The 24,573-nt window shown below is 34.4% G+C and overlaps 1 protein-coding gene across 4 annotated transcripts in view; it reads right to left on the bottom strand.

Moving 5' to 3' along the window:
- MAN2A1 (mannosidase alpha class 2A member 1) overlaps window positions 1-24,573 on the bottom strand; it is a 103,257-nt gene that overhangs the window by 56,345 nt on the left and 22,339 nt on the right. For all 4 annotated transcript variants that reach the window (XR_005630345.1, XM_039733420.1, XM_039733422.1 and 1 more), the window contains 7 exons: window positions 18,597-18,768; window positions 16,758-16,885; window positions 15,200-15,373; window positions 14,076-14,262; window positions 8,611-8,788; window positions 4,534-4,736; window positions 298-483 (listed from right to left, as the gene is read on the bottom strand). Coding sequence is in view for 3 of the 4 variants with exons in the window: in XM_039733420.1 (XP_039589354.1) it covers window positions 298-483; window positions 4,534-4,736; window positions 8,611-8,788; window positions 14,076-14,262; window positions 15,200-15,373; window positions 16,758-16,885; window positions 18,597-18,768 (1,228 nt within the window). In the remaining variant the exon portion in view is untranslated. The remainder of the gene's footprint in view (window positions 1-297; window positions 484-4,533; window positions 4,737-8,610; window positions 8,789-14,075; window positions 14,263-15,199; window positions 15,374-16,757; window positions 16,886-18,596; window positions 18,769-24,573) is intronic.

Here is a 24,573-nt window from a genome sequence, read left to right as displayed (position 1 = left end):
TACAAAAAGTTCTCCTACTTACTGCAGAAAAATACTGTTATTAATGAAATCTCAGTAATATGTCTACCTTTTGAAATATCAAAATTTTGTACAGACACCAAATTCGTACTCAGAGGGTTCAAAAATATTGTGTACATGAAGAGCATGGGTAATCAAATCTACTTCTCATGTAGAGCACCTCTACACTTTCAGTGAAGTATGCTGCTATATCAAATCTGTATGTCTGAAAAAAACACTTCAGTTTTAAAAATTCAAAAGGATATTAAAATTTAAATTTATGTATTTATAATAATTTACCTGGTGCCATAATCCACAACTACCCAATCTTTGGCTGTTCCTGTAATAGCATCATGATGCTGGAAGAGTCCAAGGTTCCTCCTAGCTTCTGTCAGCAATTTATAATTATCCACAGAAGGAAATACACTCATCTTCTCAGATTTACTGGACTGTACTAAAGCCAATGAGTAGAGAATTTCAGCTGCCCTGGAATTGCAGAGAATAATGAAGTATTTATACAGGGTTAAAATGTAAAAAGCAAAACACGCTTGATCTAAAGAATAAATGGTAAATAGTTCCATAAGCTCTATAAACCTTGTTCTTACACATTTTAGCCTATCTTCATACAGTTGCTTCCTTCAAGACTCCTGTGATGGAAAATGAACCTTTAAAATAAAAATATGACAGCATAAACTAAAATACACAGTTATAAATGTGTGAGAGGTATATGGAATTGGTCTTAAAACCTCACAGCATGGATAGAGTGCCTCACAAGAAGCATATAATTCCCATTTCAAAAAACAACTTATTAATCAAATAAATTTGTTTTAAATAAATATACTAATCTCTATATTGTTGAATATCTATTCTGACATTTGCACTTAAAGCAAACTAATTTTTTCTAAAGGCTTAATCATCTCATGCACCTCCTCACTACACTCATCTGAATGGAGAGAACACTGGATTCCAAAACCCTTACAAAGAACAGAATGCAGAGCCCCTCTCTTCTACATCTATTGCAAAAGCCTAGCTCTAAAATATTACCACTAGATTCTCACTTGCTTTATGAGAATCTAAATGTATTTTGCAAAAAATATCCCCATAATTGCCAGTTATTATGGATATTTAACTGGCAAAAATGCCTGCATAAATGCTGGGAAAACATCAATTAACTTTTTTTCCCATCTTCTCCTAAAATGTTATAGTTCTCTTTTTGCAAGTCTGAAAAACATCAGATTATTTTTCAAAATTTATTAGAGGTTAATGAACATTTCTCAAGTACTTGAAGCAACAAAGATGATACAGGTTAATGACACAAAAAGCAAAGAAACCACAACAACATGTAATGTTAACTTCTAGGCCTGCAAGTAATAAATTAAAAAGAAAAGGAAAAGGAGTTAAGTCTTTTATTTACCCAAGTTGTCAGCAAGGGCATGTGTTCAATTTTAAACTATATAAAACAAAAAAAAATTAACAAAAAACCCTTTTGTTTTCAGACTATGCATGATATTAATTTTTAACATGAAAAACTCCTTTAGACTCAATTTTCTCTTCATCTCTATCCAACACATAGGTAACAGTTATATAAAAACTGCAAATACCATATACCCAAGTAAACTGAAAGGTGTGCTATACATATAACAGCCTAAACTATTTTATATTGTCAATATTTCATGAACAGGTGGAGATTTTGCTCTTACTGGTTTGGTATTTGCTCGGAAGCTACATACAAAATCAAGGTGTTAAAAAGTTATAAGTCCTGTATTTAATTACCAGTGCTAGATTAACCTTAGTCACTGCAATTTAAATGTCGCTTAATGCAAATTCCAACTTCTATGAACCCCTCCTACTTTTTCCTATTGCAGCTTAATTTGAAAGAAAAATGAAAATATTTTAGTTGAAAAAAAAGTAATCAGATGCTCATTCATCTAGTGAATAAACCCTGTTCAAAAGCATTTCACCTTTCTTCAAAAAATCGAGTTAGCCACTAAACACTGACCTAACTTATCTGTAAAGAAGAGAATGCAACAAATTTTAGTCATTAATATAAGGTGAGATTTTCTTCCCCACAATTAATTTTAACTTACTTTTTATTAATAGGGACATCTCTCAGATGCAGAATTTTCCTTTCATATCTCAATATTTTTCTAAACACTAAAAAGGTTCAATGGTCAATGATGAAAGACACTCAGAAATACAACGCTGTATTAGAGAACACTTCATCTTATAGGTAAGCACCTAATACCTTTCCATAAAAGCTGTATAAAGCCTTGGTTTTCTCACATCTGTTTCAAACTACAGCAGATGACCTAATACCGTTTTCAGAAATTTTCTACTTCATTGTAATTTGTAGCAACTGTCCCTGATGGGACACTGCAAATAGACCAGAATTTGCTTCACTTATTTGTCAAGGCCTACAACTAGCTTACCTTCCCTAGGTCTGGTTTATATTTAACCTAAATAAATAATATTTCCAAGAGATTTTGAACTCTCAAGATGTAGTACTTTCTATCCATCTGTATAGTTAGAAGTATCACTGTAGTATTCACCTTCTAAATCACTTCAATTTTCTTTTTGCAGATTTACTGTAATTTTTCCCTGTTTACATCAGTAACTAATAAAACCAAAAACTGTGTCCCTAACTTGTCTCAAACTATGCTCCTGTTCTTTGTATCTTTTCATTACATGAAATAAACTTCTGTTCACATATTTTATCACCCTTTAAACTACTTCAATCCATCCATCTTTCACTTAAGATTAAAAAGTCAATAATGACTAAAATAATTGTCAATCTCCATTATAAAGTCCTTAAGCTTTCTTACACTTCTTTACTACACCCTGCCCACCCAAAAAAAACCCTCAAACAAACAGGAAAAACCTTAACCAACTCTTCTCTTGATTAAATGGCTATTTTTCATATTGGGTCCTGGGACTGACCATGATCTTCTGGCTATTATGTAACAGTGAAATGCTGCTTAATTCTCATACTCCTGGAAGTCACAAACCTTCATCCTTGGTAAAGAGCACACTCACACACATATTTACCTTCCGTTCATGGCTCCTTCTCTCACAAATATGGACATACACCAGATAGATGGACATTAGCTCAAACATACTATGGAAATTATTATCATGAGTTTGAGGATTAAATATGACCCTACTGTATTTTCCTTGACTTTAAAGAAATAAAAAATAAAAGATAAAACCCCTACTCCTGCTGTTCTCATAGCTAATGTGACCTTCATGAAGATTCTCATGGTTTCTGAAAACAAAACTGACAAAAAATATGATATTAAAATGATGAGAACACATCTATACTTTTTTTTTAAATTACATGTTATTTGCAAAGGATAATGAAAAACTAAAAACTTCCCAGGTACTTTTTTAAACTATACTTTAATACATAAGAAGATTGACAGATTAGTGTGTCACCAGAGATTCTTGACCTAAACCTTTTTCAGAAGCTGAAGGCAACTGAACATTTAAATTAAGGAATCTCTTTAATGATGTAAAGTTTTAAGTACTACAAACAAATTAATATGAATTTTTCTGTAATCTATGCAATAAAAACCAAAAAAATGACAATTAAGTAACTACACCTAAAAATCTAGAAAAAATAAGACTATGATGAAGCTGAAGGAAATTACATCCTTAGTGCATTTTAAGAAACAGAAAGGAAATTAACCAAACTGAAAAAAACAATTAACTAGATAATTCAATTTATAAGAATATTATTTTCCTTCTTTTCCTGTTCTCTTGTACATCTTGTCTTCTCCAACAGCAGTAATAAACAACGTTATTTTCACTGAAAATTAAAGATTCTTGCTATGAATCATCCCCCTTACCACAGTATAAACTGGATTCCTTGGAAAAACAAGTTCTGCTAGATACAGTTTCTCTTCTGAAAGGTACTTTTATCTACCTCCAAACCACTAGTTTCCAAGCTTGCTTTGAAATGCCACTTTCCACACCTCCCTTGCCCGATCCACTATTGCAGCATCCATTAGAGCAAAGAAATTGTAATCCTTCAAGAAGGCTATGTAAAATGTTCAGAATTTACCTCATATCCATCTGCCCTAGATTTCCTTCTGGAGCTTTATAACACAGGTAAATCATCTTATGTCTGCTACAAGGGAGAACCACTTAAATAATCCATCACCAAAATTCAGCAACAATTTCTACTTTAAAGATGATGCAGACAGTTTTCAGAAGACCAGTAGTCTTAGATCACTTGGTACCCAATACTCCTGGTTATTTCTCAGCTTCCTCTGAGAACGTTTTTACTTTTCTCTAAAAAAGTTCACAACATAGCCACAATTCCTTACTTTGTTTTTTTGAACGTGTGGCTTTTGCTTTCCCTGCCTTTATCTCAATTCATGAGTTTTGTAGCCTTGACCCTTCCAATTCCCCTCAAGATCCTGCTGGTGGGAGGTGAGCAAGGTGCTTCCTGAGGTTAAACCATGACAAATACTTACACATTAATCTCTCCTGTGTTCCAAGAAACACATTATGAATGTCCTGGATGGCAGGATTTACCTTATGTAGGATTCCAAGACTCTGTCCAGGCGCTTATAAAAGGGTCGTGATGTAAAGTACCCACTCCAGTAATGATGATCTCTGTCTGCATAGGTGAAGAAGTCTCCACTTAAAACAGGAAAAAGTGAATTGCTGCTCTTTTCACCCAAATTGCTTTCTTTGAGCAGAGCTTCAAAGTAATCAGATAAAGTTCCAAATTGGGCCTGAATGAAAATTAAAATTACTGTAACAAAGTTCCATTTTCATTATGCAGAAAATACAAAAAACAATGAATATGCTTGGTTCCATATGCATTACAGAAATACACAACTCTTCTGGCAGATTTATAGCAGAAAACCTATGCTAAAAATTTTTAAAGGTCCCCTGCACACTTTTCAGACAAGCTGGATAGCAATTCATAACTCAATACAAGAAGTATTTTCAAAAAAGGCATATCAATTAAATACAAGAAAGAGATGGATCTTTTGGAGCATGTCCAGAGAAGAGTCACAAAAGTGGTTCAGAGAAACACTTTCCCTATGAGGAAAGGCTGAGAGAGGTGTGGTTGCTCAGTTTGGAAAGGAGAAGGCTCTGGGGAGCCTTCAGCCTTTCAGTACAGAAAGGGACCTTGCAACAAATATGGGGACAGGCTTTTAGCTGGACCTCTTGTACTAAAACAAGACGTAATGGTTTTAAACTAATAGAGCATAGATTCAGACTAGATATAAAGACAACTTTTAATATGAGGGTGGCAATACACCCAAGGTACCCGCAGTGGTTGTGGACGCCCCATCTCTGGGAACATTCAAGGCTGGATTGGATGGGACTTTGGGGCAATCTTTGAAGATGTCTCTGCTTTATACAGGGCAGTTGGATGAGACATGAGCTATGTAACACTTCAGTATTACCCAAGTAGCTGTCTGGAGTAAAGAAGATATGTTTGTAATGCAACAAAAATATAGTTCTCCTAATTCTGTGTTTTCAAAATTAGCTCTCTTGTACTCCAGCTCTTGCTTAACCCAAAGGATGACTGCTGATCAAAAAAAAATGAAATCAGCATTTCACTTTCAGAAGCTGTTTCCTTAAACCCTGTACAAAGAAATTGCATTAAGAGATGTAACGTGTGGGAGAAAAAAAATAAATTAATTGTCTTCTGGTCATTTTTAAAAATGGTCAGGCATGATAACAACAGATCTTTACAGGGTAGGTCAAAAACTGGTATCCTTAAGATTCACGGGAACATAAAAAGAGTAAATAAATGATTGGCATCAATGCTGTTAGTATTGAGAAATGCTGTTAAAGAAGCATAAATGGCAAAATAGATTTTGAATGAAAGTGAAAGAAAAAAATTAATGGAAGTTGGAACAGGACAGAAGACCACCACATTATGTTACCATAAATATCCTCACCGTAAACTATAATGATAATATCAAGTAACTTTATTTCCTATTAACATTATTGTATTTAACAACAAGAACACAATGTAGCATGCTGCAATTTACAACACCAAAACCAAGCTTTGGTAAAAATCTTTTTTAAGGTGACTTGGAATATAAGGAGTATCAGACTATCACTGTAACAACAAAATCACACTTTTTAATCATTAAGAAACCCCATATATTTTCATTTCAAAGTTGTTCATCCAAGTATTTGTTAGGTGGAGGCAATACAGTAATTTGCCACTTTAAACGGCAGTAAAGCAGAGAAAGATAAACACTGCCCCTAAAATCCCACCATTAGTAAACTTTGTCTTATCAGGCACTTCTAGGATACTTGCTCTTTTCCCTCACTATCATAGGCACCTACAAGTAAAAACAAAAAACAAAACCAACGCACCAAGAGAAGACACAGAGATGATCTCACTTCTGCATTGAACCAGAGGAGTAAAACCTCACCAGAGGAACCATCAAAGTCAGGTGAATGGAAACAGTGGAATAATCTGGTAGAGTCTTCTATTGGCATAGTAAAAGACTCCGCTTAATTTATGTATAATAGATGCAAAGGAAATCTCTGAATGGGAGATTGAATTCCTCAAGAGCAAAATAGTTATGTTTTACAGTGATGTACCACACACTTTTAGAACAGAATAGTGGCTGGCAGGAGAATCTCAATGCTAACAGACATATCCACTAGATAAACATCACAAAGAGCTGTCTGAAAGAGTAAATCTCCCTTCAGATCAGAAAGGCAGAGTAGGCACTCCCTTGTGTAAACAGTAATATCCCAGGCATCTCAGCACTTCAGGAAGAAATGTGAACTCCTCCTTTATATAATCTAGATTCTTACATAGCTGAGCATGTCCTGTTACTTGCCTGTGGAGTTACATTCCACTAGGGAAAGTGCAGAAGAGTGTGAAAGAAAGAAAATATGTCTCCATTTAAGCTCATATTTTCAAGAACAAATGGCATCAGTTTCAAACAAAACAAAAAATTTAACCAAATCAGAAAAACACACACAAAAAAACCCCCAAAAGACAGCCAACAAACAACTAAGAAAGAACAAAGAGAACAGAAATAGAAAGAGGAAAACCTAAGTATCTGAACAAAGTGGAAAGGAGAAATGTTCTGATGCCAACAGTGCTCCAGCTGATCAAAATGCCTAGGTATGAAGCAGCAGACCCACAGGATTTTGTATCTTTTTGTCTGGGTATTAAAAACCAGAAAAAGGGTCAGATATTTCCATGAGGGAAGCAAGGGTTAATGTAACTCTGGATGGGCACACCCAGCCCAATGAAGTAGACTGCTAGAATCCTTGACAATGTGCTCAGCAGAACCTTTCAGAAGAGGAATTTTCAGAAGTATCAAGACAGCATTGGTTCTTGAAGAATGACTTCAGAGCCAGAGCCTTCAGTTTTTACCCCAGAGACAAAATCATTCAGCCCAGGTTAGTAAGAACTACACAAAATATGTTGCTGTTAGTATCCAAAGAGTAATTACCTGTACAGTACACACATTTTTGACAGAAGTAAGCTAGTGATAGCAGCAAGCTTAAGTTTTAAAATATGGTCTTCAGATTTAAGAAATTTGAAGACTACTCTTCAGGTCTGTCTCCCTCCACTAAGATACAGTGGTCCTTCACCATACATCACGTCACCCACATCCCATAGGAAATACACAAAATGAAGTTTTCAGATAAGATATAATCCCAAAAAATCATTTTTCTTATGCAGAATACAAGTCCAGAAGTCAGCAGAAACTAATAACATACTACAGACACTACTCAGATGCACAGGAAGAATCAGGGGAGTTCTCAGAAAATATAAGGAAAAACCAGATGCATGCACAAACCATATGAAAGATACCAGGTTTAAAAAGAAGCCTAAATGTGAAAGCAAGCAAAAGTACACTCTCAGGTAACACCCAAAAACCCCTAGGTTGTGGCCCCTATTTGTTAATGTCATGCTGAAAGATGATGAGAACTTGCTAGACTACAGAGAACATCTATAGTACCAGAAGTCCCTAGGGCCTTCTTGTACTTTAAGAAGTACACATTAGAGCATACTGAATGTGTGTTTTAACTCTTACACATAATTGCTGATTTGAAGTGGGACCTCCTCTGACAATTGTGTTAATATACTCAGTCCTTTTGTAGCCAGGTCAGTCTCAGATTTTATTGTAGTCAACAACATGTGCCAGCAATGGCATCTCTTAAGATTCTTTTTGTTTGTTTTGGGATGCCAAACCAACAGGACACAAAGCAGCAAAATCTTCTTGAACTTCTAACACGAAAATACAATCGTTTGAATTAAATTCTGTGAGTCTTAAGTAACAATGTCTGAAGCCTGTGAAAACTGGCTAAGAAAACAAGTAAACCTACTAGCTATTCTCAAATGAATCTAGTTTGGAAACTATCTATAGTTTTCAAACCAATATTATCAAAAGCAACATTTTTGGTTTTGGGGGAGAGAAGGTAGTAAAGGCAAAAAAAAAAGTAAGTGAGCAAGACACATCAATCTATAATTGATGTAACATATAAATAATATACGAAGATTCACATTTGAAAAAACCGAAACCTAACCACAATTACTTTTTCCATGAAGAATCACAGAATATTGGGAAAAACTGTTTTCTCCACAAATAGAAAATGTGTTGTAGTTACCTTAACATGCCACTCAGGACGAGAATTCATATAATCAAACAGCTTCTGATAATTCTGGTACTGCTGATCCCATTCAGAGCTTTCGGTGTAGCGGAAATCATCCCCAAGTGGAGCTAACAGAACTTTTGTACGGAAAAGCTTTGACTTCTTCCTATATTGATCTAATATAAGCCAAGCCCTTGAGAAGAGTTAAAAAACAAGAGCAATTCAGAAGAGGGAAAAAAATCACCATACGACAAGACAATTCTTAGATACCAAATTGTGCATTAGTATGACCCCAAACAAGACATACAAAACTCTGTTCTCTCACTTCATAACAAAAAGCTGGATGCAATTCCCCCCACTGGGACACCATATTCAACCTACTATTGTTGCAAACGCCATGCTAATTAAATCCTTCAATAAGCTTATCAAGCTTCATCTCAAGCAGTAGGGCAGTCTAGATCAATTTGTGCACGTGCCAAAACTAACCTCCAGTTCAAATTATGTTTACCTGCTTTATATTTAGGTAACAATCCTAATTCTCTCCAGCCCCTATTTACAATAATAAGCAAGCTCTTTCCATCCCCTCTGGCACCTTCCTTTGATACTTTGCTTATACCTTCATGTCCTTAGCAGATAAACTGCCCACAGATTAATCTCTGAGGAACACCATCCTTGCAAATAAAAAAAAAAAAAAATGCAGGAGGAAGTTTGATGCTAAAAATTAATGTTCTCCCTCCAGCCAGGTTCTTACATGTCTTAGAGCCATCTTTCTTGAATCTTTGAGTCCTGAAAAATTAAACCCACTGTTTTATGCTTTTGGCCTTAAAAAAATCCAAAAACTAAAACCCTATCTTACCAAACCCAAAAACAAAACACTCACACATGCACACACAGAAAAAAAACCCTGCAGAATTATACTTTGGTTCCTACTAATTCTAGAATGGGTAAACTATCAGCCATAGCAGCATTATATTAAGAATCACAAGCCTGGTATCTAGCTTACTGAAAAAGTCCATTTTCAACCCTCCCCCTCCAAATCAGTTATTATCAGCATCTTCAGATGCTGATGCCCTCTAATTAAAATTTTGTAAATAATTTTCATAGGAAATAAAAACCATAGTAACATATTTAAGAAAACAGACATACTAATTCCAAGGCTTTTAAAAAATACCAGAAAAATCAGATTCTAATGAGGTTCTTTTGTTTCTTCATGTCTTTTTAATAGATGATCTAGCAAAAACCTTTCAATTGATGCTCTTGAAGAATTGCTATTTAAACATTTATGCAGAATTTCTAGTCCAATATATTTGAAACCCCTCTTTCTCTGAGCAGCATGTCAGAGCTTACTTATTTATCCGACTGCAGAAGTACTGCATAAACACAAGGTCTGACAGTATTCCGGAGAGAGAAAGGGGACACAACATTAACTTTAGTTAAGGATCTACAAAGTTCTAACAAGACTAGAATTTACCCACCTAGTGGCTTTCCCCGTCCCCTGTCTGTTAGTCAATTGATAGTTCAGATTGCCAATCAATACTTTCCATGAGTTTCAACAGGTTGTAAGATTTAAATGCAGAAGTTTCCTCACCACACAGCTACCAAAACAACTGGCACAACACAAGACTTTGCAATGCTTCCTTCTAAGCAGCCAGTCTAACTCAAATTTTCCACATATAGGCTATGGTTGAAAACATACTTTAGTGTTGAATCTTTTGAAAAACACAGGTTACAGATAAGAGGACATTTGACTTGGACATCTCTCTTCAAAGTCCTCCTTGGGTTTCTTTCCAAATATCCAGCAAAATTCATCAGAATTGCTGCCTTCCCAGTTTTGAAGTACTGATAACTGTGGGATTATTATGTGCTTTTAAGGGAACAGCGAGATTTTTCTCTATTGCAAACCACTTTTAATTGCAAAAACACCAAAGAACATCAACTCAGGTATATGCTTCTATGTTTCTCTCAAATAACTTCCTAAATCCTTAATTCATAGAGGAGCGTGAAAGTGCTAGCAGAAAGGTCCAGACAGAGCACAGTGAAGACAAAATATACCTCTGGAGGAAAAAAAAAAGCTTCCATTGAGTCACATCATTTTTTTTCCCTTTACTGTTCCCCAGTTAAACAGCATTAGGTACATTTTGAGATGTTTATCCTGCCTACCTGAAGGAAAATCTGAAAACCACACAGGAGATCAGCCATGACAAACTTTTTGTTTTCAAGCTCAGATTACCACTGAGTGCTTGAGACCTTTCACAAATAAATAAAATCTTTTTGTACCACAACTTCTTTTAATGCAAAAAACTGAGTATTTGAGTAAATAAGTACAGAAACAGTAAACATGACTGGTTTTGACCCTTCCTATGCCAAAGAAAGAGGAGCAATAGCCACCTGAAGTAGGCAACCACAAACACTAACCACCATGTGACCATACAATGCAATCATAAAGATAAAAAAGCTGAAGGGCAAAACTGGGCTTTAAAACAGTTGCTGGTGAAGAGGAAAGTCCATTCTCTACTCTGAAGAACACAACTTGCAGCAAAGATTCTCTCCTATTTCAAGCTTGGGAGAGGGAGAGAGAGAGAGAGAGAGAGAGAGAGAGAGAGACTGAAACAAACTGTGCTTCTGCTAACAACTCATTTCCATTCAAGAAAAAAAAGCAAACAATCCAGGGAAAAAAAAACCACCCACAAAAAACCCCCAGAAAAACAAAACAAACAAACAAAAAACCCCAACAACAACCAACAGCTGCTTTTTCTTCCTAGTCTGAAAAATTTCACACTTCAATGTTCAAACATATGGATAAAGATGCAGATGCAAATCAGGGCAAGTGCAAAGTGCAATAGTAGTCTTAATAACCTAAGCTGATATGAAGTACAAGTACAGGTTTTCAATTAGGTTGCTGCTTCATTCCTTTTTACCAGGTCACAACTTAAGTGGCAAGGCAATGAAAAAGCCAACTACTAGGCTGAAGTTTTCAATGCAGCATCTCTTTAATATATATGTAAGGCCAAAATAGTACTGAAATCAAAAGCAACAGCCCCAGCTGAGTATTCAAGATCTGGGTTTTATTACTTTCGTTTTAGTTTTGGCATGATCTAAACCTGGTCTCTAAATTAATCAACTTTTTTTCCAAATGAATGTCCTGTAATTTTTTAGTCTTAAAGCAAGCAGAGATAAGAGGCAGATTAATTAGAGTGCTGCAAACCTATTACCTTGGAACATTATGATGTAAAGATAGACTTTTCAATTCTGGAAGTCATACATCTCCTCATCATAATAACTGTGAAACATGTTATTACAGAGAGGTCAGATCAATAAGATGTTTGGTTGTCTACAGTATTCCAGCTTTTTCAAAAAACACACATAGCATGTTTCAGCATTCTCTATCAAAACATTACTTCCTGTGTCTTAGTGGGTTTATTTGAAACCGGACACTAAAAGTGTGGTTCAGGTGCTCCAAATGTAAATAATCCAGCCTTCCAACTCAAAGATCATATGTTAGTTTTACTTTTCCCATAGGTATCACACAGCATACTGATGTTTCAACTCCCTGTTAGACACCAAAACTGCTTTTATCTAAAAAAAAACCTGATGCAAAATATTAAGTTTCAGAGACCATATTGAGACAATAGTTATTTCAACTTGATCATATGTTCACTACATCCCTGCCACATTTATCTTATTCTTAAATATCCTTTGACATGTGAAAACCCATTTCTTTTACAAGATCTAATTTAGACTGTTATGCAAAGGTTGCATCAATGAAGTGCAGAGATTAAGAATAATTACAAACCAAGACCCTTGAAAAGATTATTTCAAGCAGACACTCTAAATTATATTTATAGCCTCTATGTTTCATGTATTTGTTGTACAAGCTGTTGCTCTTCTGCAAATATTTGTCTCAACTAATTGAGATATATAGTCAAGATTTTTATTTTTTTATGTATTAACATTATTTAGATTTTTTTATTTAATGACAGTATTTATTTTGATTTAATGACTTTTTTTTGATTTAATGACATATGAATTTTCCTTCATATGTAATAGGCACTGCGTGTTCACACTTTTTCTACTTTTCTCCAGCCACCACCATCTTCTCTTCTCTACTTTATCAAAACCCCCATTTTCCTGTCATCATTTCAATTTCTACCTTTAAATACAGCAGTTGTAAGTTATTCTGTTTAATTTTGGTATTATCTTCAGTAATATTTTGTAACTGAATTTTGTTGAGTAAAGTTTTCATTATGCTTGTCAGAATTTATACTCAGAAAAAAAGTGATCCATACCTGACATGTAGACAAGCAGTGCAATATAATCACATCATCACTTTTAAAACTTCAGTACCAAGGACCAAAAAGTCACCCTGCTCTCCTTAATACATCTGTTATGCTCAGCAATTTGCACTAATTATAAACAGCTGCCTCAACTTTTACCTCTGGAAACCTAATGTAATGTGAAGATAGCAATAGGACCACAGAATACAACTATTTTCTTGAAACACCTTTGGCAGTTTAACTCACTTCCCTTTCTTTTGGTTTTTTCCTTCCTTTACTCTCCTTCCCCATCTCCCTACCTCCACCCCCCACCCCATCACCCAAAACTGAGAAACAGTTTTGTAGAAGTGTAAATTTGATTCTTAACTGTGGCAAAACAACTTAGTGTTTCTGTTTGAAAAGTAAAACTGAGGTTAATAGGAATTTCCACCCTGGGCACAAGAATTTTCACACTGGGTACAAAAAAACCCAGGAATCAGATTAACTTAAGGTTACACTTCAGGAAACTTAGGCCACAGGATGCCAAGTTTTTCAAGGATATACCACAGGAAATATCCCACTGTTGTATTTACAGCACACTACACTGTGCTGCCCTTGAAGTGTTCCACTTGCAGGGGACAGATCACTGCACACAAAACTCACAAAAACCAGTAAACCAGTGACAGAAGTCCAACCAGATGACTGTCTTCTGACTGTCATTTAGAGATGGACTCGTGTCATGAACAGAAAATTTTTAAAACTGCCCCTTCCTTAAGTATAACTTTTCCTCTAATTTCACTGACAGTTATGTTCCCAACTAAAAAGCAAACACCAGGTTATGTAATAGTTATTGTTTACCCATGACAAACTTATTTTAAAACCTTGTACTGGTTTTGGCTGGGGTAGAGTCACTGTGGTCAGTATGGTGCTGTGATCTGGATTTGCTCTGATGAAAGGGTTGGCAACAGAGAGATGATTTTGTCATTTCTGAGCAGGGCTTGCACAAAGCCAAGGCCTCTCCTGCATCTCAGCCCATGAGTTCTCATTTTACTCTTCTGATTCTCTTCCCTGCACCACCAGGGCAGCAGTGGAGCATAGCGGAGCTGAGCTGCTCACTGGGGTTGAACCACAACAGAACTAAGTTCACCAAGCTATGCCAGATGTCATCTGGCCAGCATAATTACTTTTTTTAAGGTTATTCCCTTGAAGAGTATGTAAAAACTGTACCTGTGTTGAATATTTCCAGCATGAATGGCTTCTGGTGGAACTCTCCAGGGGCAACTTATTCTTCCTCCAGGAAGTCGTTTGAAATCAAACTGGCAGCAAATTTTTGGATCCGGGCCACAAGTATGAGGAACATCATAGCTATAGAAAGGCATCATATGACAAAGAATATCTGTACTGGATCCCAAATCTGGAATTAAATAGAGTAAAACTTTAAAATAAACCCTTTCAGATTTGCCAAAAGTAAATCAATCCCATGTTCTCAGTCCAAGGATTGTATTGAAAAGATACCATACCAAGAAACAATTTCTTATTTTGAATATCCATAGCTTAAGTCTATTTTTGTATGTACCTTATATGTATAAAGAGGTTAAAACAGAGATACAACCAAGATTGGAATGTTTTAGTGAAGCACCAGCTGATTGGGAAAGACAGGAACAAATGCTAGGTGTGTTTTACCCAGATAAAACTTGTGATTTTCAGAATTTTAGACTATAATAAATAAATATCTTCTAAACTTTGAGTGGATTAAAACAACAACTTAAAAAAAACACAATTATCAAAACAAAACAAAGAAAAAACCAAACCAAAAGCCAATCACCCTCCTGTCATTGCCTCCTTAGCACAATACTTAAATTAGTTGAAATGTTTCCTGTCATACACTTCATTTCCACATAGTAGAAAATAAAGGAGTAGGAGGAAAAAGAAAAGTAAAAACACAGAAAAGAATTTTTCACCCCTTTTACTTTTGCAAGGAATATGAGAGAATGGAAAAAACAAGAGAAGGTAAAAGCAAAATTAAAAGTGAAAAGAAAGGAAGATCACAGGAACAATGGCAATTATATCATTGTTTTATATTTAGTGCCTTTCCTAACTCACAAATATTCTCATTTCCCCTTCTGTTATTCAAAGAGGGAGGGGGAAATTAAAAAAAAATCTCATCAATTTAAGCTAGATAAAAGACCTTTTTTTTAAACAGAATTGCAAGTTTAAAATTTTCAGGTCTAGACAAACTCTGCTAAATCTGTAAATATTTATGTCTGTAAATATTTCCACAGTAATTATTCTCTTCATATTTTACATGTGTAAATTAACAAAATAAATTGACAAAAAGGAAGAACACATACCCCAGTTCTGTCTCCAAAAAAATTCTAGTGTCTTTTGTGTTGAAAAATGTTTTTTAATTGAATAATGAACTCTCTGTATAAGCATTTTGGAAAATCCTGCGCGCTTCAGAAGGTAGGCCATTGTTGGTGAATGCCCAAATGGATCGATTGCCCATCCAGACTTTGGTTTTACTCCTGTTGACAAAAGTAAAAGCTTTACTTTTCACTCAAAAAAAGTTATTCCAATAATTTAAATGAGAGTACTACAGATAAGATTTCCAAGATTATATACCCAGTTAAGTGTTAAACCTCCTGCAGAACCCTAGAACTAAAAAACTAGAAGTAAACAGTTAAACAAACAAAATATCTTATAAGTAAGGCATTCTAAAATAAATTCTAAACTTTAAAATAGTACTCATTGCTACACTGGTTCAAATTTGCATCAAACATCTTTATTTGGAATCATTGATACACATCCTCTTTCATTAAAGTAGTTTACAGATATTATAATTAAAAAAGAAAGTTGAAAGAAAATTAATGGATGTGGATAGATAAATGCAAGAGCTTGTTGAAATTTCAGTTATTTAAATGTTAATATTTCTTGGCTTCAGAACTATTTTTTTTAAATGTATTAGTTTGTTGCTCAATAGAATCCTGTTTATTAATACTCTCTTTTCACTAAAATTCATGCTAGTAAATAAAGAAGCTACATTTAACACTTGTTAATTCATCAACATGTTTCCTTTGGCACTTTTTACTGTCTTTCCAAGAAAAAAAACACATTAAGGAATGCATTACCCTTTTATTAGGTCTTCCCTTCCCCCTCCAATTATGTCAAGCTGTGTTTATGGAAATTGCAATCTAAGAACAACAGTGGAACAGCTTTCCAAAATAATTTCAGTTAACTGGGTGAAATAATGACAATTTATTATTAAAATCACTGTACAAATATTTTCTATATAAAAAGATTTCCCTCCTCTTGTGGAACTAAACAAAAGAACATCCCAAAGGCAGCAAAACGGTTCAGCCAATGTAACTGCAGTCAGTAATTCCTCAATCCTAACATTACTATGGGTTAGGCTTTATAACTACTACTAATACTGCTGCTACATTTAATTTTTTTAAAGCCTTACAGAAGAGAATCTAATAAACACAGAGCAGGCAGAATAGATCCAAACACATAAAAGCAGTATTAATTTTTAAGTAGTTTTAAGAATTTTGTCATGATATTCAAAAGACAGAAAAGGCAATTAAAGGCTGTTTAGACCAGCCAAGGGGACTGAAATTTAGCATTGTTTAGTGTTTAGTATTTGATTATGACAATACTATAAGCAGGTCTTATATTGATCAAGACAAAATGCTGTGGCAAAAAATTGGTCAAATACACTTAATCCAGGAACTTTTATCTGCAAACATGAACAGCAAATACCAGACATGATCCAACAGCTTCCTGTAAGTGGTCTGATTTAATGATTCAGGAAAGCTGAGAAAAAAGAGCCTTCTAAAGACCTCAAAAATTTAACAAAATTTTTCTGACTTCTTGCATTAACATAGTTAAATTTTAGATTCATGTACATACCAAGGTTCTTTTCTAGCCACTGGTGTCCTTCTATCAGCTGGTCAATTAAAGCAAAATAATGAGAAGAAGCTTCATCAGGCATGACCCATCCTCCTGTTACAATTTCAAATTGTCCATCTTTTATTAACCTGAAAAATACATAAATCATATTCAGAATCTTTCATATGAAAACACACTCATAAAATCAATTTCTGTATACTCAACAGGCAACCATCAGCAACACGATTCCAAAATCTAAATCGTTTTTGCTATTTCCATCACTAGGCTACATTTCTTTAATCAAACAGGAATAAAAATGAACTGCTGAACAGTGAAGTAATTCATGTCCTTGTGCAAAGAAAACCAGTTCTACTGCATGTGCTATATTAGCTTTTTTAAAAATCAGGAAGAAAGCTGTTTCCTGCACAGATTACAATAAAAAAAAAAATGTAACACAGCATTGAAGGCTAACTGAGCTGCTTAGATACTGCACATTTCAAGCACTGCTTGAAATATCTCCCCACCTTTGATCTAATATTCTTTTTAGAGTTTTAGAGAGCTGATAGATCTTGGAAGTTTATTGTATTTATAAACGTTTCAGAACATCTCACTCATCAAAATGCTGTCTTGAAACAGGTCACAGGACAACTCAGTCTCTCCATTGTCAGTGAACATAAAGATCACACTCCCAGCAACAGGCTGTCCCTACAGTTTCAGCACTTACACTGTTCACCAGCGTAGAATTGTTTAATGAATTCAAGAAAAAACCTACAGTGAACTCATAAAATCTTAGTCCCTTCACAGACGGTACCCATACGAGTAATGAAAATCATGCAACAAAAATAATTTTAAGTGCATCTTCTCCAAGTCTTCTCCAGACTCAAGTGCAGCTTAACCAATATCTGACTCATCTGAAGAGAGGACGTAGTTCCCTAGTGACTGTCATTTACTGTTTAATGTGTTCCAAGAGATATTTTTATGTCAAAAAAAACACACAGCTGTGCTATAACACTCACCCACTGCACATAACTTTTTTTAATAAGCAGCTTTTTTGCCTAGATCACGAAATTTCCACCATTACCTAACCTTTGAGCCTATGAAGGTCTCAAGGATTTAAATACATACTGCAACACATGCATCTCAAAGAGGGGCATAAGAAGGAGGCTATCACAAGGATGAGCTAAGAACTGTCAAGTAAAAATAAGAAAAAAAGTCCCCAGTTTTTGAAAACTACAAACCAGATCCATACTACAAGTTTATCCAAGCAGCCTGCTTCTTGTCCCAATGCCTAGGCAAACTAGGCATTTTACTTCTATATTCCATTTTGACTTGTGATTTCAAAAATGACTAAGAAGAGTAAGGGTGTAGAGTACATACCACTTTACAATTAAAGCAGATGCATGTTCATAAAACCCTTTGTACTTAAACACCAAAGAAACTCACAAATTTCAATTCAAATAAAAATCACATAAAATCTTCATGTGTGTTATAATAAGGAAAAAATACCATGTAGAAATAACTAGTATGAAAGATGTATTTATTTTATTGCAAATTCCTGAGCGTGATTTCAAATAAAGATTATATTTGCTACTCCCTTACAATTTCAATGAATGTTCATGGTTGTACATGGGAACTTTTAGTTAAATTTTTAGGCAACTCAGTAATTTGTCTTCATTTCCCTGAGCAGATTCCCATTTTGCAAATGGGAGAAAACCCAACCATGCCCAAAAATCAGAACTGAGGCAGTTAGTTGGTTTTTCTAGCAATTCCTCATCACAAGTGAAATCTCAAGTTTACAGTGTAGTCAAATACACAAAATCTCAAAACAAGATACACAGAAGAAAAGTTCAGTACTCAAACCTCTTAACAGCATCTTTTTTTTGGCTGTCTATTCCATCCCACCATTTTGAAAAGTAGGAAATTTCAGACCATATAAATTTTCTTCGGTTGTCTTCTTGCAGTTTTATAACCATGTTATTTAAAATATGCTGTGTCTGATCTCTGAAGTAATCATCAAAAGTCTTCAGCCAACCTAGGAAAAAGAAAATATAAATGAAGCCTGTTTAGAGAACTGGCTTCTTAGTCTCTTTAGAGAATAGTCCCTTAGAGAACTGGCTCCTTCTCACTCCCCAGAAAAAGCTAAAAAAAAGCTTTTTTTGTTCATAAAAAGCTTCACGTTTCACGGACAGCTTGAAGTGCTAAATTTCCAAGGAGTTTCTTTTTACAAATATTACACATTTTATTTCCTAATTGTATAAACATATGGAAATTATTAGACTTTTCTAGCTTTTCTATGCTTTGCATATTATAAAATTTCATCAACAAAATACATGGACTCAAAAAATTATGCTTCAGTGAGAAGCAAAGGAAAAAAAAATTTAACCACATTTTCAGATTTTACATGCTTACATTAAATTTTTTAACCACTTCATAATACCTTGCATTAGAAAATACATGCATCTTTCTTCTGTAACTGCAGCTGAAAAAATTAAGTCTGTTACTTACAACTTGCTCTAAAATGTCACATTCCTACTCCTACCAGCTTTTGTCGCGTATCCCCATTTTAAGATTTTGTGAAAGCTTCCACATTATGTGAAGACAGCACTCCAGACAAATATTACACTAGTAATTCTACTCAGATTTACTAACTCAGTGCTGCTGAGCCACTGTCTTTCTGACAGTGCCAGTCTACTCACAGGATACAGGATTAGGCTGTTATGCAATGACATGATATTGTTTCAAGGAAATTACATAAGTGCAGAAACATTTACTACTAAAAAAATAATTCTCAAATTTAGTTTTAAAAAACTTTTTCATTAAATAAAGTCTGACTATTGACTCAGAAAGGATATATTACACTTTCTTTTAGGGATACAAAAACCCAAACATTCTTCTTAGAAATGCTGCCTTTAATTTGCAAAAAAGAAATAAAACCAACACTCCAGAGGAAAAGTTCTGAAGTTCTCAAAAATGGGTTTTTTTACAGATGTTTAGCATCTAGAGGACCCATCACCTTTGATACAAGTTTCTGTACAGATAGACAAGCAGGGTCTAATCTGTCTTAAAGGGGGAAAATTTTGTCAAGGTAGTTAATATGAGGGCTTAAAGCACAAAATTAAAACATACTTTCTTTAGAGGAATGGAAATAGCTTAATACAAAAAAAAAAAACAGTTGACAGTAAATTATTGCTATGCAATAGTTTAAAGGCTGAAAAAATGCGATGAATAATCTGAATTTGTAATCAGACTTCTTTCTGACCTCTTCCCACTTCAGTCTGGGTTGGGTTTTTTTAATAGATGCTTCCACTCAAAGAATTGAGATCATATAGCAAATTATTCTTTCTCAATTCTCATTTACTTTTCAATAAATTAAGGGAATATTTTACTGATAATTACATTAAAAATATCCACATTTATTACGTCACCAGTTTATACCTTTATACTAGAAATTTCTTCTGCAAGAGGCAGAATCATCCTAGAGCACAACTAAAGGAGAATAAATTAAAACCATGCTATGATTTTCCTGTATAGAAAAATATTATCATAATAAACTATTTTAAAATATTTTAATATTGCAGCAATAATAGCAAATTTATATTACTCTTCTGAACATTCTTAAAAACATTAATACACCAGCCTAACTGAAACACTGATTTAAGTGTCAAAGTAGCTGACAAAAGAATACAGTATGATATAGGAAGAACAGTGTTATAATGAAATTACTGTTTTAACATACTTAGTTTATTAAGCTAAGGAAGATTTTTACATGGTTAACACACTCAACTGAATACAGTCCAGAGAGGCCTAGGAAATTTTTACAAGTATTCACAGATTTAGCTGAAAGTCAACTGAAAGCCCTCTAAAACGCAATTACAGTACATCTAGTTATTTATGAATTGAACAAAACATTCTGCATAGAAAAGGGCCTATAATGATAATCTAGTCCAACAGCCTGACCACTTCTGAATTGACCAAAAATAAAAATGTTGTTAAGAACATTATCCAACTGCCTCTGAAACAACATCCCCATGAAGCTGCAGAGAGCAGTGAGCTTGCCCCTCAGCCTCCTTTTCTCCAAAATGTACAAACTCCAGCTCCTTAGCTGCCCCTTACTGGACAGCCCTTCTACCAGCTCCACTGGCCTCCTCTGAGTACATCCCAGTGCCGTCACATCCTTCCTAAAGTGTGCTGCTCTAAACCCCATGACTTACAGAGACTTTTCAATTTTGCACGGAAATTAATAAATTAAATTAAAATATTTCTTAAAAATTCAAATATTTTTTAAAAAACCAAAAGCTAAACAAAATAATGGATAAATCAATGTACCATTGCTAGCTAGAGGATTATTTCACATTTCAGTCCCCAATACAAGATAAGAATCTTCAACTCAAGTTCATTTTGTGCTTATCCACAAACTAAGGATTTGTTCCTAGGCTGATTGAAAAGGTTTACCAGTGCATTCTGAATAGGAAACTTTCAATACAAGGATAGTTTACACATGGAAAAATTGCAATAGTTTAAAGTTGCAATTACCAAGACTAAATATGCTATTAACAGCAAAATAATGCTTGGTGGTTTAAATGTACATAAAGCCCTTTGTCAACATAAAACACACAAGATCACAGAATCACTGAGGTAGTAAAAGACATCTGAGATTATTGAGTCCAACCTCTGACTAACCACCACCTTATAAATCATACCATGACACTGAGTGCCACATGCAGTTTTTCTTTTAACACCTCCAGGGATGGTGACTCCACCATTCCAATGTTTAACAACCCTGTAAACAAGAGAAAAAATAGTACCGTCTTTCATATTATTATGCTATGCTTGACTTAATACATATTGAGGACTTTGCTAGATACTTTCATTTTCTGCCAGCCTATTTGATAACAGAGGGTACACACTGCTGAGCTGCTTGCCTTTTGATCCTCTCTCTCACACTTGTCCTCAAAAGTCTGGAAACTTGCTGGCTCCCCCCACCTCCATGAGATTTATCATCGTTATGCAGCTGTTTGTTTAATCAATTTTTTCCCACACTGTAATGTAAATTTACTTGGTTTGACAGCAGACTCCAAGAATCATATTTGAATATCAACACAACTCATTGCTCTGCAAAAAATCCTGAAACATTTCATTAACTGATTTGCCACTATTCCCCTCTACACTTTCAAGTTCAAATTCTTTCTTGAAGCTCTATCAGCTCCTTGCACTAGAGAAAGGCAGTCTTGTGTCTTAGCATGGTTAACACAGATGTAGAGATAAAGGGAAACTTTCAGGACAAAATCAGAACAGAAGCTGCCAAATTAGCGTTATTCAAAAAGTAACTTTATTAAGCAAGGACACTTAACAATTTGATCATGACAGGGATCAGAAATCCATAGCAAAAGTATTTAGGTACTGCTTACATATACCTGCAAGACTCCTGGGGTGGTTTTTTACATTTGCATTTTTGTCTTTTGGTTTAAAATAACTTTGAAATAAAACAAAATGGGCTTTTCAATTGCTTACTTCCACAAGTCATCCTCCAATGTTTAAGAGGAAATGTGCCTTTAAAAAATTCTTGTTTCTGATGAAGTCTGTTTTAATAAGAGGCAGATCATCTAATGAATTTCTGAATTGTTATGCCAGTACCTATTAAACTAATGCATTTTTGATAGAAGTTTGCATCTCTGATTTACTTTTCAGGAGATCATGATTAATTTCACTGATTCTAAAATTCACCCATCAGTGACACTTCCTGCAACACAAAAAATTTGTGTAATTTATTTATTTTATGTCAGTATTAAATAAAACCAATAAATTTCAGCAAGCACTGTACAGCTTTCCAGAAAATAAAAGCATTCTTTTTGCAAATATATTAGTGGAACACCACGTCCTGGTCTTTAAAATGTACACCCAAGTTAGTAAAAATTATCAGTAATTTTTTTTTTTTTTACATTTATGCTTGAATCTTAACTAACTACCTCCTGTAAGAAGACACAGTTAAGTAACTTTTTTGATAGCTGAAAAAATAAGTAAAAAAAAGATGTCATAAACTGTGAGGATATCCTTGTTCTTAATTACATTCAAGCTCCACAAGGTTTTAATAAAAAAAAGTAAAAGGTTTTCATAAAAAAAAAGCCAAAACAAACAAACAAAAACCACAAACAAAAAGGACATGTAGCCATGACTTCTTACCTCTAAAAGAAGAGCTCTAAAGAACTTAAGCATGGTGTGCATGTGTGTTTAATTGATCACACTTAGGCAATAACAATAAGGCAAATGCCAGAAATAAAACTGAAAGCTAAGTTTTAACTTACATTTTAACTATGATTACCCATGAAAATAATTTGGCATTAGTTCCTTTGTAGATTCAGCACTTTAAAAAGTCCCTTATTTTAAAGTAGACAATACACACATTTTTTTTTTTAATTTAGAAGTACTGCATCATTCTATGATGTAAAATACAGAACTGACATACAAGTTAATATTTTATGAATGTTTCTGACACAACGCGTCAGTGCTAATTTCACCAAAAAGTATCTTTTCAACAAAGATGAATGACTCACAGCCAAGACTGTGAAATAAAACTTAAACCTGATGGCAAGGCAATTTCAAATTAAAACTAAAAGCTGTATAAGATTTTTTCTCATTTCTCTATTTCACATAGTCAAATCCGAGAAAGAAAGTCTCCTGAAACATTCTCGTGTTAGAGCATTCATTCTGATTCAAAAGGAATTAGATAGATGAGCTTCTTGTCCCCGCAAAATATGTACCAAAATAATTTAGGTAGATGAAAGTACTCTGAAATTAAAAAAGTAAGACAGTGTATTTATTTTTCCAACAGCATACCTTAACTTGTAAAAGATCTCTGCTCAAGGTAAAACAAGAATGACTTGACTTACCAGGCTTAATTTCATAAGCTTAACGAAAAAATTGAATGACTGCACATTTCCCAAAAAGTAAAATCTGCCATGATCTATGAGGTACTACCAAAATTATAATTAGACTTCTTACATTTTAAGTCCTATGCAAGATCTATTTTTGCCTTTGTACATATCAAATCTGTTGCCATCATAGTTAAGATGGAAAGGAAATTTCTGCTGATGAGCAGTTAAAAGTGTCCTTACTCTAACAGTCCTGTTGATTTCCAAAGGAACTGCACCTCTTCTGCAAACACAGAAATACTGAAAAATAAGCCAGGAATAAAGCTCTAATTTCCCTCATTCAGCATATCAAGAAAAACTTGTGAGCTGCCCATTTCTTGTATTTTGGTGAATCAGACAACAGTTTAAGCAATCTCTGTTCTGGTGAAGAAGTCATCAGAAAAACATATCCAGCCCTGGTCAACAGAAAGCATACATGAAACTCCATGATGTATTAACAGCATCAAATTTTATGGTTAAGTTTACTTATATCTTAACACTGACTTAGTTCTATATAGATTTCCTCCTGAGAAATTGAGACTGTCTTAAATAATAAAAGGTGATTAATGTGAGTGGTAGTAAAGCAAAATTACCAATGTCATAGATAATTGATGAAGTATTAAAAAGCAGTGTTTAGTTCTGACCTTTGTGCCCATACACTTGCATGTAGGTTGAGAAGCAAGAGAAAAATCAACTTCAGTCACTTTCAATTCCCCTTAAAAGCCACTTAAACTAGGTCTGTAATCGCCACATTCAGCAGTGAGATACAGGTACACACATATTTTAGAAAGCTCACAAGTCTCAATTCTTAAATAATTTAATGAGTAGCCATTACCAAAATTACTACAGATCAATAGATGAGGTGTCTAGAGGTGTCTTTTCCTCCCTCCAGTAATATACAATATTCATCTTTCAAGTCCATCTGTGCT

The sequence above is a fragment of the Passer montanus genome, unplaced genomic scaffold (assembly GCF_014805655.1).
Source record: "Passer montanus isolate IOZ18808 unplaced genomic scaffold, ASM1480565v1 scaffold87, whole genome shotgun sequence".
NCBI lineage: Eukaryota > Metazoa > Chordata > Aves > Passeriformes > Passeridae > Passer > Passer montanus.
The sequence above is the reverse complement of the archived record's forward strand: the minus strand, read 5'-3'. Positions and strand labels throughout refer to the sequence as shown.